The sequence below is a fragment of the Cygnus atratus genome, chromosome 8 (genome assembly GCF_013377495.2).
Source record: "Cygnus atratus isolate AKBS03 ecotype Queensland, Australia chromosome 8, CAtr_DNAZoo_HiC_assembly, whole genome shotgun sequence".
NCBI classification, from domain to species: domain Eukaryota; kingdom Metazoa; phylum Chordata; class Aves; order Anseriformes; family Anatidae; genus Cygnus; species Cygnus atratus.
In genome coordinates, this window is record NC_066369.1 from 2,153,483 (window position 1) to 2,174,482 (window position 21,000).

Here is a 21,000-nt window from a genome sequence, read left to right on the forward strand (position 1 = left end):
TGATTCTATTATTCTACTTTTTAGTATCTGTCTGGGCTTGTGCTCAGGCATGTTTAGATCATTTTCAAGTCTTCCATCATAGGCATAGAAACTTTAGATTTACTTTTCATTTGAATGCAATCCAGAGTGTCCTGCGAACACCTCTTTTTAGAAACATTGTGAGATGTGCAAGACTGAGCACAGGAGTGGGGAAAAGCAGCACATTTCCTAACGGCCTCAGTTTGTGCTCTGATGGTTCACCACCGTGGCTACACTGATTTCCACAGAGACAGCCAAAGTTTCTGCAACACTAGACTTGCACTTTCACCTTTATTTTTTGAAATAGTATTTAGCAGTCAGGAGTAAAGGCAACCGCGGGACGCTCCCTTATGGGCGGCCGGGCGGCGAGGACGGGACCGCGGGGCGCTCAGGCCGAGGGGGCGCCCAGCGCCTGCTCCTCGCGCTTCCCCTAACGGGACGGGACAGACTGTGGGCGGGTGCGGCACCAACTCCGGCGGCTCCCACCACACAAGTGCAATCCGCCGGGGCGGCTGAGACACCGGGGCAGGGACCGCCGAGGGCCGGAGGAGCCCCACGACCTGGGAGCGTGCTTGTCGCCACCTCGGCCGCCCAGGGCCCGTTCCCGCCCAGGCGGGGCAGCTTGCGCCGCCACACCGGCCGCCCGGGCCCGGGCAGCAGCTGAGGGCAAAACCTTCAGTTGCGGCGACTGCGCATGCACAACGCCCGGCGCATGCGGGAGGGGGACGACGCCGAGGAGCGGAATCCGCCGCTCGGCACCGTTGGTTGGTTTCCGTGCAGGCCCCGCCGCCATTTTCTCGCAGCCCTCCCGTGCTCGTCGGCCGCGCGGCTCTCCGTCCCGCTGCTCCGCGCTTCGTCCTGCTCGGCGATGGACGGGTGAGCCGCGGCTGGGGGCGAGGGCACGCCGCGCCGGTGCCGCCGCCCGCTCGGGGCTCGGGAGCAGCCCCCGCTGCTGGGTCTCCGGCGGGGCGTGGGGAGCGGCCGCTGCCCCGGCTCGCTGCGGGACGGCCGGAGCCCGAGGCCCGGCGCCGGGTGGGGAGCAGGGAGCTTAGCCTGCCCGCCCCTCGGGGGGGGCTTCGGTGCCCAGTGCCGAGGGCTTTGGGCCGTGCGAGCCCGCCCCCTGCTTAGCGCGGTGCCCGGGGCGGCGGGTCCCGCCGCGAGGACGGGGCGCGGTGTGCCCCCCTGCCGCCCCTCGGGGGCTCCTTGCCCGCTCCTGCCCTGTCCGTGCTCCCTCTTGCTGCCCCCCGGCCGCGGGGTGCGGAGGCTCGCTCTGTGTGGGGCTCGGGTTTGTTTTTGGAGCTGGAGCAATACCAGCAGGAGCCAGATGTCGAGCTCTTTTGTTTTCAGAAACTGACTAGTAGTCCTCTGGCTGCCTCCCCTCCCCAGGTAGAAAGATGCCTTTGTGCACGCTGGAGACAGGCTGTAAAAGCCAAAGAAGGGGAGGTTTTGAAGGCGTTAGGGGACAGCAAGGACCCTCAGAGCCGGCCAGGAGCATGGTGGGCAGGCAGGTGCTCCGCACAAGGCCCCCTTTCTCTTGGACCTGGAAAGGGAGACTGGTGGTTGTAGCCCTCATCAGTGTAAATACAACATCTTCCCGCTTCCAGGTTTCCAATTAAGTTGTTTGTTCTGATTCAACAGAGAAGCAATCTCTCTGGTATGCTTTACGCTTATAAGTTTTCAACTGTGAGAGTTTTAAAGGCTTTTTATGGTTACTTGTGTTTATAATGTTGGGAGTTACTTATCCTGCCCGAGAAATCTTGTCAGTGATGAGTATTATTACACTGTGGAATGCTTTCAGATATTCATATTTTGCTTTCTTATTTTCTTTTGTACTGTTTTATGTTGTCGTTGGAGTTCTGTTACACAGTGTAAGTTATGGTGTCACAACTTTTCAGGAAAAGATGCACTTTGGTATACCTGTTGCAGTTTCATATAGATATCTGATGATGAAATCTTAATACTAGCCAATGTGTTTTTTTTTTTTAATTTATTTAAGCTTGTTTCAAAAAATGTATTTATTGCTTTATGCAGTTAGAAGATTTGTAGGGTTACTGTTTTGTTGAACTGGGTGTCTGGTTAATGAGGGTGTGTGAGAAAAGTTCTGTATATATTCTTAGGTTCTTTTTATTTTCACCCTGTCTGTAATTTCATGTGGTCCAGAGACCTGAGTTTCCTAAATGCATTTCCTGGCAGTGTTACATTAGAGTAATATTTACTTAAACTTCGGACTACTCTGGAGATGCCTGTAAGTGGCTCAGTGGCTTTTGTAGGTTGCTTTTTTACTTCCCCATAGTCACATTGTGTTCTTTGGACACATTTTCTGGATTGGGGAAGTTGTTAGCTATTTTGATTCCGAATTGTTTTAGTATTGCAATACATCTAAAAGTTGTTTTTATGAGGACAAATTGGTTGACTTGTTTCTTTTTTTTTTTTTTTTACAGCATTGTCACTGATGTTGCAGTTGGTGTGAAGGTAGGATGTACACTTAGCAAATAAGGGGGTAAATTGCCAATACAAAATGAACTACTTTAAGCCTTAGTAATTGCAAATTGTAAGACTTTAACCAGTCATTGTCAGCTGATATTTAGTCAGCAGTATATGCTTTATTAACCAAAAATCCCTAGAGATAAATTGGAAGCTCTACACAAAAGACTTCTCTAAGCACTGAACTGTAAACACGAGTTCTAAATTAATATAGTGGTGTCAGATTACTATTTTAAAGCTTATTTTTGTGTTTTTTTCTCTTTTCAAAGCAACACTCTCATGTGTTGTATGGTGGTTAAAAACATGCTTTCTTCTGTCCTCTTCCTCCCTCCCCCTTTTCCAAAACAGTTAACGTGGAAATAAAAAAAAAAAAAGTGTCTGTAACAGGACAGAAAAATACGGGAACTAGAACTTCTGTAGACAGAGAAACAGACATTTGCCTTGCATTACTTTTTCTTTCTCAAGTTCAGTTATGAATTTATCATATTTGTTATAACAAGGAAGGTGCTTCTTGGTGGTTATTAATTTATTATTTATTTCACTTTTGTACTTAGCTTTGTTGCAGGAATTGGATCAGTACTTCATAAAAGCAGGCTGAGAAATGAGAATGAAAAAATATATGGGACAAGAGAACTGTAGGTTGTTAGTGAATGCATGCAAGAAATCCTATTTCAGTGGAACGTGCGAAAGTTTTCTAATGAATACAGTCTCCATATTTGTCCAGGGAACTTGTAGCTGTACTAACTAGCTGCCTTTTCACCTGAAGCTGATTTATGTTAACTGCTTGCTGAGCCAGGTTTTGTCTAGTAAAGCTCTCTCTCAAGTTCAGTACTGATTCTACTGGACTTGGACTAGCTCTTACATAATACAATTAGCCTGCAGATAATAGTGGCTACTCTGGCAGATGCATCTGCATTATGTTCCTGAGCAAGCTCACTTCTAGGAGGTGTTGTAGGAAGTCATTTGTATAGATTCTGGTCCTGTCTGGCTCCATGTGTTTGTGTAGTGTTGCAGACAAAATCACTCTCAGAATCAGGAGAAAAATACAGTTATTAAAAGTATTTCTGTGGGAACTAATCCCAACCAGAAACACAGACTGGTACAGTTGTTTCCCGGTCACCCTGGAGGACAGCGTTGACTTACTAAAACATTAGGAATGCATTTGACAGTTAGATTCAAGTCTTTAAGAAATACACTGTGCCATATTGTTGGCTTTGAGGCAAAACAATGTATAAATTGCCCTCCTCGTTTCTAATGAAGAAGCAATTTCAGGTAGACCATGTGTTACTTGACCATTAAATTGTGACATTGTTAATTCAGGAGAAGTAAGTGGATCCAGTATCAATCTCATTCTTAATGTTGAGTGATTTAGACTCCTATGGAAATTTGAGCATTCCTAAAATACCTTGAGTGTAGTGCAATGTTGGAACTGTATTTTCAGATACTAGCTTGCCAATGAAATGAAGACACTTTAGATGACATAACTACTTCTTTCTGTTGATTGTAGAAGTTTAATTATTAATACAATACAAGAAAGAAGGCAAGGCAGGTGTATCAGAGAGTGATTAAGTTAAGTACAAGGAAATGCACACAAGTACATAATAATATGCTCTTTGCCATGCGAAAACGGACTTGTTCTCTGGATTTAAAAAAGAAACAACCTATTTGTGCACAGGAGTAAAAGGAATAGAATAAAAAGGATGATGGTTTTCTGAAGAAAGCTGTTAAATATGGGAGGAGTTACGGGAGAGGGCTGTCTTCTGGATCTCCTGTTATTGTCTCAGGACACTAACAATGGAAAATGGAATTTCTTGCCCGTTCGTATGTGTTATTTGTGTAGCAGTCTAGTGTTGGCTTTAGTCATATTTTGTAGAAAGCATTGTGAAACATGTAAATGTCCCTTTTTTTTTTCTCCCTCTGGCACCTATTCATTGCTGTTGATGAACTGACAACATAAAATTGAGGGATGCAACTGGGAAAATTCATGTTGCTTTTCAGTGGCTGTCATATGTTCTTTGGGGCGCTTTGGGAGCGAATAGGGAGCTCCTTTTGAGTCCAAGCAATTGGACTTGCATTGGCATCTTTAATGCTCTTTTAGCACTGTTTTTATCATGATTGGACAGGCATTAGGAGACAAGGATTTACCTGTCCATGCACATGGTCAGCTTATCCAGAATATTTGTTTGACCTTATGCTTTCTTGAGATTTTTGTACCTGCTGTATATATGCTGATCAGTTACATAGCATGTTTGTAATATACTTGATTATACTTGAAGAAAAGGACTGTGACCCATCTCTTTGAAAAACTTGATTTATTTTATCAAAATCATCGTTAGTGCTGTTGGTTAAAAACAAGAAAACATTATTAACTGTTGTCTGACTGGTTTCTCTCTTAAGCAGAAAAATGAGTGTGCCACCTATGTTTTAAACCCATTCATAGAAAGAGTAATAATAGAAGTTAACAAGTGTAGCCTGGGAGTTGTCTATGGATTGGAAGAGGCTTTTGAGCTTTAGGAAACTGTGTGTGAGCAAGGCAAGTATAAAACGAGAGGAGTACTTGTAATTTTAGAGTTGTGTAGTCTAGCAATTACCTGCTAAGAGATTGTTAAATTTAAGGTGATTACCATTTATTTGTGCTGTGTAGTTTGATTTGATTTAAAGCATTTTTTGTTCATCAAACTGTTGAATGTTCCATCTTTATTTTATTTACGTATGAGTCAGAAGAAATTAATGCCAAAAACTGAGGAAAACATTCAACACAAAGTGAAGGGTGGGAAAATGACAAATGCCATTTGAAAGCCTGGTTTATATGGAGTTAAACGTGGTGTTCTGTCCTAAGTCAAAATATGCAAAGAGAGCACACCTCCCAGCTAACATCTGTCAAAGCAGCAGCATGCTTGGTTTGTAAAGGTATCAGAACATGTCAAAACCCAGTCATCTTGTGGTCATATGTGAAATAATTCATACTTATGTGTAATGTCTTGTTTTGCTTAGCTAGAATTCACAGAGACATGGAAATGTTGCTTTGTGCACAGTACACTGTCCCTTACACTACAATTTAGATAACAGTATGAAAAGAATGAATTTTAGCTCTGTCAGATGTTACTTTATGAACTCCCACTACGTATAGGAGTTTCCAGTCATAACACTATATACATAGACACTTCTTTAGTTTTCTGTTTCTTGAAGAAATTTTGTGCATCTTAAACTTATATTTCTTCATACATATATTTGAAAATTGCCATGTTACATAAAAATGTTTGTTTTTAAATCTTTATTTTTAAAGTGTACATCCAAGTTGCTCTGTTCTCATTGCATGTGGTCCATGTCACTAAAACCAAAATGGCCTCCTAACTCAGGGAAATTCAGAGGCTAGTTAGCTTCTAATCTCAAACGCTGCATCACTCACTGGCTATATAGATGTTAGTATCAGGGTCTAATAACTAATTTGGATTGCTGACTGGTGTTCTCTTTACAGTTACGATGCTTTGCCCTGGGTAAGTAAACTTATTTGGAGGCTTGGATTGATAGAGACTTTTCAGTTGATTAAGTGAATGTACTAAGTATTTAATGTATCCTAGGAGTAATTGCAAAAATCTTCTGAGGTGTATAAATGTGGTGTAAAGAATATGCCTCACACAGGTACAGGGAATAACTCTTAGTAAGCTTCTGGTTAGTATTGAAGTTGATAGTGTTTTTGTTTTTTAAGTATTTCAGTGTGGGCCACTTTAGTCTGACATACTGTCTTTCTCCTGATTGGCATGTGTAGCTGTGCAGTGAATGTGTCCTGAACAATTGAGTGACTCACTCTGGATATGTGCATTGCACATTTCAGAATGGCTGCAGTCTACTGACAATGCTCTACCTGATGAGGAGGGGAAAAAGAAAAACAAGCGGCCGTACATTCATGGTATATTACTTGGTACATAGCATTTGGGAGTTTGTGATGTTGTGGAAGTGCTTTGGGCAGCACACAGGCCAAGAACTGAAGTGCTTGTGAACAGATAGCCCCAGTTAAACCTAGGAGAGAAAACTCATATTTGTGTAAACATCATTTTGTAGCACTTGAAGATACAGGAAAGGCCTTTTATTTTTTCCAAAAGACAGCATCAACCTGTGCAATATGCTTAAGGGTTTTTAGTTGGTTATGTTAGGGTTGGGCAGGAAATGCTGGAAATTAGTGTACTAGTACTCTTTATTAGTTTTTCAACATCATGTGTCACCAAGTCTGTTTTTTTCCTGGTTGTTGAAATTTAACAGTATACAGGAAAGGCAGTAGCTAAACCAGCTAAAACCAGTGCGAGTCTAAAGAGGTATGAGCTGATGGAGAGAAATAAGAAAGCACAGAGTAGCATTGTGTGTAAAGAATCTTGAAGCATTATTCACTTTTTTTTTTAAACTCAAGTTCTTAGGGGTTCTCTTCTCTTACGAAATTACAGAACACTGGCTGTTTTTTGCTACTAATAATTGAGTTTCCTCATGGTGGAAATGTACTTTGGATATGTGGTGGCTTTCTATTTTAATTATATGCAGTATAGTTAAATTATTGCTACGCTTTTTTTATAAATTCTACTAAGTTGTCAGAAGATGTGTTTAGCTTATTCTTACAGAAGGAGAAAATGTATTTAAATAGCTTTTTCCCTTCAGTTTCTTTTTCCCCTCAAGATCTGTTGAGGGTTTTGCCTTCACTGTTGTCACTCTAGTGACTTCTTAAGAGGAACGGAATTATAGTATGAGAAATTGTTTGATTCACTCATACAGACAAATGCCATGTAATGGCCTGTTTTACTGTTTTTAAAACATTAGACTACTTCTTATACTGGTGATATATGAATACTGTTGATATATTTGGTATAATTCGGCTACTTGCAGGTTAGATGAAGATTCTACTAAGGGCAGCAATATGAGAAAAATGGGTTATTTGCTTGTGAGTTGGCGAGACTGTCTTCTGTGTTAGCTAGGATAATGCTGATAATCAACTTTTGTGTCCAATAATACTCTGCTTTCTGCTGTTGCTACAACTACAACATGCAGAACATTCTAACCGTGCAGGAAGAATGAAGTGTGATGAAGTTCAGAAGTTTAGAACTGGCATCTGGGTTTGTTTCTTCAGCACGACTATGGGGAGTATGTCCTTGGTGACAAAAACAAACACAACTTCTTGCAATGAAATACACTTGCTTTATTCTCAACAGGCTTTAAAATTGACCCTGTTGAAGGTAACTTTCGTATTTATTCTCAGGATACTCTACTCCAGTTCTTTTCTTTGTAACTTTTATATATTTTCTTCCTTTGTGTCCATCTGTTCTGTTACTTTAAGTTGAAAAACAAGGGGAACTGAAAATGGAGAGAAGAAAAATGTTGAAAGTTAGTTTGTGCTGCATAGCAAGTAGGCATGAATGTTTTGAAAACTTACGGAAAGTTTTGATGTCTATTGATAATTGGAAGTCACCTATTTGTCTTTTGTAACAGAACACCTATACTTGCATCTTAATTGAGGGGGTTATAAGAAGAGAAATGTGATCATTTGCACAGACTGGTTGCATTTTTCAGCATCACTATAAAAATACTGTTCTCATTTCTGAGAGCTTTGGGGCCACAAGCTAGCGAAGCTTCTCTCTGTTTTTTCCTGCCACTGATATTTCAGGCACAGATGTTTGGATAATCTGTCTTGGGAACTTAACCAGTTTGAAGCTAGTGTAATGAGTTAGGTGGTCTTAGGGCATTGGAACAAACCTGGTATACTTGCATAAATGCTTGTAGCAATGTATTATCGAGGAGGACAATAGGAACGAATTGCTAGGGCTGGGGAGAAGGTAGGGCTATTGCTTTTGGTGGTAGTGTTGGTTCCAATGAGATCGTGTTTTCACAAGCTGTTCAGAAGACTAATGTTTCATTTAAGGTTATGTGATGTGTTGGTTTTTTTTTTTACTTGTTTTTAAGCTGCAAGTACATAGAGCTATTCTTAGTTTTTCCTGAAATCACTTTGTCTATGAATACCTAACTTGATTATTGTATTAAAGACTGGACTTAATTATTGCGGAATAGCAGTCAGTCAAGCAGAAAAAGCCTTTCTCAGGGACCTTTTTAGAGATGTAGCAACTGTTACAGAAGGACTAACTCTGTACTTGTAGATGCCCTCATTCTCTAACCAAAAAGCTAAGAACACATCCAAACAGTATCTCTAGTGAGTTACTCTTGCCTCTTCCAGTTTACTACAGTTATGTACAGCAGCTTCAGAGTAACCATTTCTGTGCTGGTAAAAGCAAACAAGTAAGTCTGAAGTGCTGGAATAGATGATGTTTATGTACTTCATCCTGGATGTTTGAAGTAGAATCATAGAATCGTAGAATATCCCAAGTTGGAAGGGACCCATAAGGATCATCAAGTCCAACTCCTGGCACCGCACAGGTCTGCCCAAAAGTTTAGACCATGTGACTAAGTGCACAGTCCAATCTCTTCTTAAATTCAGACAGGCTTGGTGCAGTGACTCCTTCCCTGGGGAGCCTGTTCCAGTGTGCAACCACCCTGTTGGTGAAGAACCTCTTCCTGAAATCCAGCCTAAACTTCCCCTGCCTCAGCTTAACACCGTTCCCATGGGTCCTGTCACTGGTGATTACGGAGAACAGGTCACCTGCCTCTCCACTCCCCCTCACGAGGAAGCTGTAGACCGCGATGAGGTCCCCCCTCAGCCTCCTCTTCTCCAGGCTGAACAGGCCCAGTGACCTCAGCCGATCCTCATATGTCTTCCCCTCTAGGCCCTTCACCATCTTCGTGAAGTATTGTCTGGTCTTGGACTTTTGCTTGCGTTCTTTCATTGCAATGTAAAGTCTGGAGGTTTGAAAATGAGGCAGGGTGGCATGGTTTAAATGGAGATCTGGTTCTTAACTTCTCGGCTTTGGTCCAATATAGTCTGTGTTGATCTTCAGATGCTTTGAGAAATTTGGCTTTCTCACACTGTTTCAGTTGAGAATTTGGAGTCCTTTCTGAGGAATTGAGGCTTGTCTCATTTCAGTTTTAAAGACTTTTAATGTTCCCTTCATTTTGTGCTCTCAATTTCTGCAAATTCGGTGGCATATACCTGGCTTACAGTTGCAAGAAAAAAAAGCTTCTAGATCCATCCTTACTGGAAAAAGTATGAGTGTACAAATACTGAAGTTACTGTTAGGATATGTAAATGATATATGGTTAGCTGGGGATGGCATGAAAAAGTTGAAGTGGGGGGAAAAGAATGTAGAGGAAAAGTATGGAAAGGTGGTGATGTATCAAGTTATTTCATTCTGAATTTAGAGGCAATCGATGTAATTGGGTTATTAAGCACTCATGGAGTTCATGGCTTTTGTAGTCTTTGTTAATAATAACAACAAAAAATAAAAAAGTAGACATACTCCTTGTATGTACGGTTCTGATGTAGTGATAATAAGCTTAGAGTTGAAATTGCACGCTTCATTCAAACAAACAAAAAACCTACAAACTGCACCAAATTTCTTTCGGGTTGTACTTAGCTTGTCCTGTCCCAAATTAATCTTATGCAATGCTGTATGTACAAGAGGTGTAGCAGTAGAGCAATGTTTCATTTAAAATGTATCCTATAAAAATAAGGCATTCATTAAATTCTGATCCATTGCGTGTAAACAGAGCGAAGTTTATAAACACTGTGCTTGGGGGTTTAAAGTACATTGTTGTTTCAACAGGCAGTCCCCAAAGTTAATTCAGAGATTGGGTTTACATGTGTGTATCTGTTGGAGAGGAGTGTTTAGTATCTAGGCAGGAATTCTCAGATGCTCTTACTCATCTCCCATACTGCTGAGTTTCTGGCTTTTGCTTTTAAACTGTTCCCAGATGTTGTTAGAAATGAAGTGTTTTACAGTGCTGTTAGAATTCTTTAAATCGTGAGATCTGTCTCCTGGCTTGTCATACCCCTTGGGAAATTCATGATTGTAGGCTGAGAATGACTGTGGTAAACATGCAGTGCAGCTGAAGTTCTCCTTTTTTCTTTCATCTGGGGGAGGTGAGGGGAGGGAGGGAGGGAAGTGGTGGAGGGGAAAAGCATCCTGCTCTTGTGAGAGGTCTGTAGTATCAGCAAATTGTATGCCACGAGTCAGGATTTGTCGACAGTGATTTTTGTTACCTTTTGTAGCTTTTCTAACGGGACTTCAAGAAATGATTTTAGATGATGCTGTTGACTTCTTAAAGTGCAGTTTTGTTCATTTGTTTTCTTTTTCTAGTAGTATCAGTGCAGTGTTTTTGTAGTGTTAAAAGAAGCCTGCACGTACACACTTCTGATAAGCCTCCAGTAATATACACGGTTTGTCATGTTAGGTGCGGCTGTAACTTCTCATCAGAGTCTTCATGGCCTTGAACTATTGGAAAAAGCTGATAATACTTCTCTTCTATAAACAGGTGTCAAAATACTTTGGTGCTTGAAAGACCAAACCTCCTTAGTAGCTCTCTAGCTTAAATTTACAATTTTGGGGGGGAGGGAGGTGGAGGTTGGTGATGTTTTTGGGAGGAGGGTTGGATGTAATAAGATCTGGAGAATGTTCAAATTATTTGAAGTGTTATCTAGAATGTGAGGAAAACTCTTAACTAAATTCTAAATAGTATTTTTTCTTTGTTTTTGATTAGTCTGGAAGGATGGTATAATGACTTCCTGAAATTACAAAGGTACTTAATATAACATGTGATAGCTTGAAGCTTTACGATAATCTGTTATGGGGCGCGAGGGAATCTGAAATGCAGCTACATAAATTCAGTTTAAGTAGTGAGGGACTCTGAGTTAACTGTGCCTGTTAAAACAAGGAGCTAGGAGATTAATTTGCTAAGCTAGTTGCTTTTTCTTTCTCTTTGTATAATTGTTTTTTTTTTTTTGAATTGTGGAAGAGACAAAATAAATCCAACTACTTATTTACAGAAATTAACTGAAATATTGAAATAATATCTTCAGTTTCCAATACACAAAATAGTTTTAGTATGTATTTTAAGGTTCTCTGAAATACCTATTCAGAACCTGAGTTGATAACTGTTTCATCTTTTGCTGAAAGTGATCCTATATGTCAGTTTTGTGTATTTTCATTGGTTGGTTCAAACCATAGCTTAACATTCTGTTTCTACACTGTGGAAGGAAATACTGTGTCATTGGGGCCAGGGTGTGATAACATGGCCTTCATTGAAAAGACAATATTGACTGCAAGAAATACAAGTTTTACTCCCTGTAAGAACCTAATCTGGCAATTCCTTGATTTACTCTGACATAGTAGTTTGGCAGGTGTTGGATTCATGAACAAATGTTCTGGATATCTGTGTTACAGTTCGTGTTTTAGCTTTTATGCAAGATTAATGTTCTTCTTGACATTGGCAGGAATACAGCATTGAAAACTTCTGCTGTTGAGGACTAGCTTTCAGAAGATGACCTATTAATAGTACAATAGCAGTTTGTACTTCTTATTTTGTCCTTTCAATTCTCTTTCCCTCATGCTAAAATGGGTATTCACTTAGTCTCTAGCACATTGCTGTTACTGGAAGTTTCCTTTGCAGTCTGTGATTGGGAAAAAATGTGGTGGCTTTTGTTTGATGCTTTTTTTGGTTTTTAATTTTAACCTTTTCTGTGACCTGTGTGTTTGTGATATTCGGTCTTGTTCTGCGGTCTCAAACTTGTTTGATTCACATGCAGCAATTCGCATAGATGGAGAAAAGCACAAAGTGAACGTTGCTCTTGAATCTTCCATTCTTTATTGAACTCTCTGTGTTCCTCAAAGATTGAGCTTGGTTTTCTTGTTTCTGAAACACTCAACAGAATTGAGCTAAACCAATTGGAAGGTTTCTTCCCTTTGGATGATTTGAGTAATGGAAGTGATGTGCTTAAGACTGAGTCCAAGATGCTTAGAAAATGGGTTGTTAATTCTGAAATCAGGTGTGAGATAGCGATGAGGAACTTTGTCCTTGGAGCAAGGTGCAAGTTGTTTTTGGCTTATTCCCCTCTACAAGAAAATGCACACAAAAAATGTCATATGCCCAAACACACAAATTGAATGACATCTTATCTCTGCTGAATGGTTGTAAGAAAAACAACTATTTTTCTCTCTGCTATAATTTTGGAGATGCTTGTGTCACATAGCAGTGCTAGTCTGTACGCTGGCTTACTTGAAATGCTTACGTTAAATTGTTAAACAACTGTCATCTTAAGATAACCCTTCTGAAGTAAATAACAATTACCAGCCAGTTCACTGCTTTTGATTTTATAATTTGATCGCTCTGTTTCCACATACATCGCGTGTCTTCTGCTGCATAGCTGGTTTTGAAGTTATGTGCTTTAATGATGTTCAGGGCTGTGTAGGCTGCTTAAGAACCACCAAGGAGAAATACCTATGTACATATAGTCAGGTGGTCTGCTCGCCTCGGGAGGTATCTTTGTCTCTTACCAAAAGCTAGACAAGTATTCATGGGGGTTAATTTGCATAGATTTGCTATACACCTCTGATGTCTTGGTGAACACTGATTTATAAGAACAAAACAAATGCTATTTATACTTGATATTTGCTAACATAGGAAGCTTGCATTAAGTTGTTCTCCTGAAGCAAAATTTTTAACTTTTTCAAGTGCAATGACAAAAATCTTGTAATTGCCTGTATTTTTATGAAATGTGAAAAAGGTTTCAAAATGAAAACTCTTTTCATTGCTCATGAAAACAAATAATTGAGTAATTATTGATTCTTTAGCTTTTTGTTTGTTTTGGATTTTTCTCTGCTGTGGATTAAGAAATGACCAGGTTTTAAGAGCCTGATTTATTAGGAGCAAGAAGTTCATGTAATCTCTTTTACATGCTGCTAGTCAGGAGTTGCTCATTTAGCTAACTTCCTGAAGCTGAAGACAATTCAGATAAATTTGAGATTTTAGAATTGTAAAATTCCTACGGGCTTTGGGGAGAACATTCAGTCATTGGTACTGGGGGGTTTCAGTTGTTTCTGTAGCATCAGTCGCAAATTAATGCATGGCATATTAAGGAAAACCAAAACTGCCACAGAATTATTTTAGTATGCCTGACTTTGAAAGGATTCAAGTCTGACGCTGCTTCTGCCTGTTGAGTTGTCCAGGCTACAGATGAGGGCTTCCAAGCAAGGCTGGGTGCATAGCTGTGGGCAGAAATAACTGCAGCATTACTGAGGGAGCAGTGCTGTTAGGGATCTTGAACTCTGAGGCGTTCTAACCATGCAAATACTGTGTCAGAAAACAGACCATGAAAGAGAGAAGGAATGCTTATGTAGCCATTTCTGTGGAGAGCCTGTGTTACTGTGTGGCATTAACAATAGAGAGCAGTATAGGTTGAGTAATGGAGACTTTCCATAACTTCTCAAACTTATTTCTCAGTTATGTCCAACTAAATTTTTCTTTAGTTATAGCTCATTGGAGATCTATCTTTGCATTGAGAATGAGAAGACTTCTTGGTATTAGCCATTACTTATTTTTAAAGGAAATCTGGTGTTGATTTGATGGGCACAGCTTTGTTGGTTGCTAGGAGTATTCCATAAACTGTATAAAGATTCTTCAGAGCTGACATTGAAAACTAAGTAGACTTTAATGGCTCTGTGTGCATATGCAAATGTACTATTTTTAAGAACCTCTGGATATCAGGTATGGATTAAACAAACTTTAACATGTCACTTTTTGTCTATATGCATAACAGCGCGCTGTGATGCAGTGTTGAAGGTTTGCTTTTATGCTTCTCGCAACCATGCTGCAATGAAAGGTGATATCCTCAGCTTAATTTAGCAAGTAGTTTTGAGGTACCGTGTAAGACGTTTCACTGACTACCCTGGAGACTCTATCATAGTGTCCATAACAGAGTGAAAAGCTTTTACTTTATAAAGAAGATGGGCTGTAACTGACTTTTTCCCTCTTCTCCATTTTAGTCGTTACCTGGTTTAGTGTTGAGGCTGCTGGGGAAACAGTCTTGAAGTAGGGAAAGATCTAGTTAGAAAAAATGTTTAAAGGATGTCTGGTCAGTTCCTTTTTAGAAAGTTTTTGCTTCCTTAAGTGAACAAAGAGAAATATTTTAAGGGCTTTTCAAGAGATGAAGACTTCTTGGAGTGGGGAAAGAAGAAAAAAAAAAAAAGGAGGGAAAACAATAGGAAGGAAAAGAAGCAAAAGCCTCTTCATCTGTGTCAAGTGCTCATCTTGAATATAATTTGAGAGATTATCTTTTAAGTTTTCAGTTTAAATGCTACTCTGATTTTTTTTTTCAGCCTACTTCCGAATAGTCTTCAAAAAGACTGTTTACTTCATGTTTGTTATGTTTTAAGAATTACAGTGAAGATGCAACTCCCTGCCCTGAGCTGTGTTTTGCAGGACAAATGGATGTCCCCAGACTGAAAAGCAATAATATCCTCTGAAGACAAGTCTTTTTTCAAATAGGGGTGTTAGAATTGGGCTAAACTCAATATTTCTGTCTATATATTTCCCTTGTAGTTTCAGTTGGATATAATATTTTAATTTTACATACAAAATATAAAAATATTAAATATGTTATGGGAATACAGTAAGCAATTATAATATTTTAATTTGAAATGCTGAACAAAGTTACTGCTCAGCACTTCTTTCTAAAGGTGGCTGTATTTCAGTGGTGGGTGAAACAACTGCTTCAGCAGCTCTCATTGCGAAGATTACCATGTAAATATACTGCTTTACGTAGATTTCAAGTTGTTACACTTATCTGAAAAGACAGTGTGCCAAATCTGAATAGGTTTGGTTATGCTTGCTTAAGTTCTTTTAAAGGTTTTCCCTGTCAAACTGACATTTTTAATATCATCTTTAAAAATCACAAAATAGAGGAAAAAAAATCTCTTACTGTCTCTTTCTTTTTAGAGAGGATCTGACGAACTTCTTTCAGGCAGTGTACTCAATAGCCCGAACTCTAACATGAGCAGCATGGTAGTTACTGGTAAGTGATGCCCTTTCAAAGGAGAAATCTATCATTTATACTTGGACTCATTTCCTATTTACAAGGGGAGGACACTGAAACAAGATTCCATTGTGCTATAGAGGGATAAACTGTTGGCATGCATCAGACTGTAGTGACCTTGTATATACTCACAAACCTCAGGTATATGAGAATAATAATCCTGTAAAACAAAAAGCAACTTTCAGATGTCTGTACAGCAAATTGTTGGTGGGTAACAGGATGAAAAATTACACTTGTCTTGTACTGCTGCCTTCAAAGTAAGGAATAAGAGCTACTAACTAAAGGTAAACAGCTAACAACTCCTCTATGACATCTGCTTTTTCACACATAGCCATCTGCAAGTCTGAGTATTACGGAGAAGAATGCTGCCCCATAATCCATAATAGAGTATGGCTTCAGGAAAAGAGAACTTGGTCTGGTCCCATGTAGACTGCTAAAGCAGTAAACTTCATTTTGCTACTGCAGTCTGAGATGACAATGTTACAATCTCAGAATGTCAATGCAAAGTGAGTGTAGTTATTCTTTAGTCACGTTTATGGTGTTACTAGATAGAATTTTTTCATGAATTGGCACATAATAAAATGTCTTGTATTGCAGTATATGCTCTTGAGTGTTGAACTTGCATTGACCTCTATCAGAGGGGCTCACCACAGAGTTGTGCATTTTCTCTCCTTTCTCTCCTTTCCCCAAGAACACATGTATTTTTCACTTTCTCTCAGAGATGTAGAGGAAATAGTTCTTGGTATCAGTGTTGGTGTGCCTCCCAAGTAGTTGCCTGATTCACTGTTTTAATGTGCCTGATATATTCCCCCTCTCACATTGTGTTGAGCAGTACAGTTGCTCATATTAGTAGCAGATCATTTCCTTTCCTTTTAATCTAGCAGTAAAAGACTGGGCTTCACGATGCAGTTTCATATTACACTTGCTGTGCTGTGATGGCAGCTGTTGCCAGAGTGGGCAGTTTTGTGCTTTTTCTTCCTATATCGCTAGCAGAAGCAGGAAAAAATGCACAACTGGTCATGTTTCTGCTCGACACAATATTGGAGTATTCATACGCCTGCAAGGTGAGCTAATGCAGCACTGAACTGTGCCACTGAGAAGTGCAGCTTTCCAGCATACTGACTAGGCACGCAGCTGTGCAATGGCTAGGTCCTGTGCAGGGTGGGTTGGCAGAAGAGAGTAGTACTGTCTCCGTTGACTGTTACCTAACTAGAGGTGGGGAGATGAGACTTCTTTAGCATAGATCAAAAATAAGTGTAGTGTACTGGTAGCCATTTTAGAACCCCTGGAACAGTCATTTATCTCTCTCTGCTTTTCTTGCTTTCTTCTGGTTCTGAAAGAGATGCATCTTTTCATTTTCTTGATGTCCTGTGCGGTCCAAGATAATACTGCTTCAGCAGTATACTTTCCTTTTAATTCTAGTTTCTCATTTAAGTAGTTTGAGTTGGGGGGGACGTTGGGCATTGAGCTTTGGACAGGGCGTCACTGTTACCAGGACAAACTAGTTTTTCCTGAATGTTTTGGAACTTTCCATATATTTTCAGAGAAAATTTTTCTTCAGGAAAACTAAGTGGAAGTTAATTTATCAAAGGGAAAAAGCTAAAAGGGGAAGGAAAAAAAAACTATTATAGGCTTGAGTTTTCAGAAGAAAAGTTACAGAAGCTTTTCTAAGAAGTCTTGAAACTTTTTGAGAAAAATGAAATTTCTGTTTAAAGCTCTTCAAATAGAAGAGTCCATTATGTATACTGAAGAGTTTGTATTTAACACATGCAAATTCTCCCACCACCCTCTACCAACCACTGAAGATTTGGGAAGCAGTTTTCAGACGAATTGATCCTTATGTTTTTTATACAAAGGAGACCTCTTGATACATTTCTAGGCATCCAGAACTGTACATGGTTTCAGAGGAAAGATCTTGTTAACAAACAGCAGCGGCCTGAGATATGCTCCTGTAGTATCAGGGTGGTTGCCTGTTGCAGTGGTCGTACTAACTGTGTAATATATAAAGGAGGTTGGTGTGGAAAAATAACATCAAACGAACAAAATACCCAAGTCTGAATGCAGTATTACAATTCAAGCCATTTTCTACAGATGTCAGTGGGAAGGGGTTAGTTTCATTTGAGGCTTTTTGTTTGTTTTGTTTTTAAGCAATTTCTTGGGATTGTGCTCAAATTTCACTACTGCCTTCCGGTCTTTGAATAGTGTATGAAACCTGTACAGTAGGCTAAATCAACAGTTCAGTTCTAAATTCAGTTCTGAATATATGAGCATGCATCTGTCTTGCTTATTAGAAGCCTGGAAGTACTTTTTCCAAACTTGCACAGGTTTCCTTTACAATTGTAAATTGTAGATGCAGAAGTAATTAGGCCTGAAATGGAAACTGGTATGTTAATTTTTCTGTACCTGTCTCCTGAAGCCAAATGAGTCGATGTATTTTTTTTTTTTATGTTCAAATTAATATTAGGTTTTTTCCTGTAGAAGAATTTTAAAACTTCTGTGAATAGGGTTTTTAGCTGTAGCCCAGCCCTTGTAGATTTCCTAGGGTCTGTTCAGAGAATCTGTAGTCACTGCTTCCTTTATGAAGAGCTTAATCATATTGTCAAAACTGGCCTATTCTGTACCATTTAAAACTACTTTCTGTACTTGGAGTTTGGTGTCACGATTTTGAGACCTGGCCATTGTTTAATACATAGAAAACTAAACTGGTTTTGTCCTTGATATTTTCAACCTATGATCCCATTATAATTTCTAAGCAGATACCTAGGTGAACAGAAAAAAGAACCAGTTTGTCTGTCTAATATTCTGAGCCTTAATGGAAAAGTACACAATCCAAAAACCACGTTTGCCACCAGCAGTGCCCTAGCGGGCCTAAACTTAGAACAAAAACTTGACTCCCTCATTTTTTTCAAGTCTGTGCTATAGAAATATCTTTTTTTTAAAACAAATTGCTTGAGGAAGTTTGTTTTAAAAAACTCTTCATTTAAAAAAAAAAGACCTCTTAGTGCAAGCTGATGTTTTCCATAGAATTGTTGGCTGTGTCTTTAAGGATTCTGTCTTTAGGGGTAAGGTTAAACCTGAGGTTTTTAAAATGATCATCTTAACTTTTTAACATAGTAACTGTTCTGTGAGGGTATTTTTTTTTGTTTGTTTCTGGTTCTGGTATTCAACTCTTTCAGGTAGTTTAATGCTTTTAAGAACACTCTTGTGCGAATTCTTTTTTAGAGGCACGAAAGTTGCATACTTTCTTTCTCCTTTGGAGAGTCTTACATATGAATCTGTCCCCAATTTTTTGTCAAGAAATGTGCAAAATTTTTGGACAAACGTTTGATTTGCATTCTTACTGATTATTTGCACCACTGGCAGTTTGATAAACAATACAGAATTAAGGAAAATGTCATCATGTTGGACTGTTTAAAGAAATTGATCAAAATACGAGGTTTGTTCCTAGAAAAATTTCTAAACGGCTTTGTCAGCAGTATCTATCTTCCAAGACCATATAGATAAAAGAAAATTGGCAGTATACTACACTAACGTTTAGTACAAGTCCGGTTACTATCTTAAGTACTTTGTGTATCTTTAGTAAAAGAACTGCCTCAAAAGAAATTTAGACCTGGATATTTGAGGATGACTGTTACTTTCTTACCACTTACTTCTGAACCCTTGCATCTCCTATTATTGCTGTCTTTATCCTTAAGGAATTTCGTTTAAGTTAAACATGTCTATTAATTACACAAGACTCTTTATTTTTTTAGCATAAGTAGTTTATGAGCAATATGAAAGTAAATTCTTTAAACGTTTTATGGTAGAATCCTATCTCCTAGATCATAATTTCTTTCAAGGAAAGACTTATGTAAGGTTTCGGGTCAGCAGATACCTAAGCTTTTTTTCCTCTAGCATGAGGTGACATTGTCTTGAGGGTGTGTTGTCAGAACCACAGGCCTTGCACTACTCTAAGTGTTTTCCTTTATCTTTTCTGAAAATATTCTTGGAGTCCATTTTTGTTCTCTACCATAACCATGCTTGGCTCTCATTTTTGGAGGGCATAACCTCTTCATAGGAACTATTCATTCATTTTTTCATGTTTATGCACAGCAGCCAGTGACTCAAAGGGAAGTTTAGATAAACTGAAATATGATTTGATAGCAGGATTCTGAGAAACAAGAGCTGAAGCCAGGTTACATTGAAAAAAATAAATTGACTATTAACTCTGTATTTTTCAAATTTAAAACTAAGAAAATAATAATAAAAAAAAAATCCCTTTTTCTGTTGAACTAGAAAGGGTCTTTCTTTTATGATGGGTTATTTTTATTCCAAGCTTGCTTGAGGTAGAGGGCTGCTTGATGGAAGTTTTAGGAACAGCTCTGTGCCTGAAGGTGCTTATGCCATGAACTGTGTTGCTAGAATCCATGAGCACAAAAAAATTAAAGGGATATAGATAAAAAGTGAAAGTTGGTGAAACTTTTATGGAAGTTGGCTTATCAAAGACAAAGGATTGAAGCAGAAAAAATGGGAGATTTTTTCCTATAGTTGTCATAGCTTTTATTGTTTACATTTGTGCATTTTTACTCAATCAGCCAAAACATTTCAAAAATCATTTTGCAGCTGGGCTCACTAAACTCCTGGAGCTTTAAATGATACTATTAATCTTGATCTTGTTTTTACTTCATTAGCAGGGAAAGTTAGTGGTGACTTTGACAGGTAATTCATTGTATTAACAGAGTACTTGGCACTGAGGCATGCAAGCTAATAATCATGTTTCAAGTGCCCCGTTTAACTTATGGTATAAACATACATGTGCTGTTTTTGATAGCACATTAAGTAAAATTGGTTATTAGTTAACATTAATGATGCCTTAGCATAGGTAATTTACTTCTGAAGTTTGCAAATTGATTACAATTAATAGTAATTGGAAAGATTTGGAGAAGTACAACACATGATTGAAAAGTATCATAACATTAATAGACTATAATTTACATTTTTCTACAGACTCAGGTGGGTTTTTGCATGTGGATAAACTGAATTTTAATGCTCTGAATGTTTGAACACTGTCTTTTTGTAAATTAAGAAATTTAAGGACAAACAAAACAACAACAAAACCATATGACCAACCATGCCAACAAAAACACCTTTGAGGATGGGAGAAATAAAATGTGGCCATTATCGTTAATTGATTTCTGTCTGCATCACTATGCCACAATTCATTTTTATCCTATTTGTTACACTGCACTCTAGCCGTAGTATTTTTTTTTTACATATTTTAAGGGCCAAAATTCAGTGCATTAGTTGTGGACTGTGGTGTGCAACGTTGAATAGCCGTTATACTATATTATAACTGTATTATAGTTAGAAAAGTTAATTAGTGGGGTTTGAAACAGTTGCAGCCTGTGTGCAGATGTGCTAGTTCTAATTAAAAGCAGTATAGTTAATCTTTTAATCTGCCTGACCATAGTTAGTTATTTGAGCTCAAATTCCTGATGGGCAATATTCTGTGTAGTATAAAGTAGTTTTATTGCTGTTTGGTCAAGACTTTCCTTTGCATG

General features: G+C 38.9%; 1 protein-coding gene across 6 annotated transcripts in view; it reads left to right on the forward strand.

The window, feature by feature from the left end:
• The first annotated feature begins 382 nt into the window (after positions 1 to 382).
• Positions 383 to 21,000, forward strand: part of PTBP2 (polypyrimidine tract binding protein 2) — a 49,310-nt gene continuing 28,692 nt past the window's right edge. For 5 of the 6 annotated variants that reach the window (XM_035537802.2, XM_035537803.2, XM_035537804.2 and 2 more), the window contains exons 1-3: positions 383 to 894; positions 2,460 to 2,490; positions 15,364 to 15,439. In XM_035537802.2, coding sequence (XP_035393695.2) covers positions 713 to 894; positions 2,460 to 2,490; positions 15,364 to 15,439 — 289 coding nt within the window. In that variant the 5' untranslated portion in view covers positions 383 to 712. The remainder of the gene's footprint in view (positions 895 to 2,459; positions 2,491 to 15,363; positions 15,440 to 21,000) is intronic. The other variant, XM_035537806.2, reaches the window with a different exon arrangement.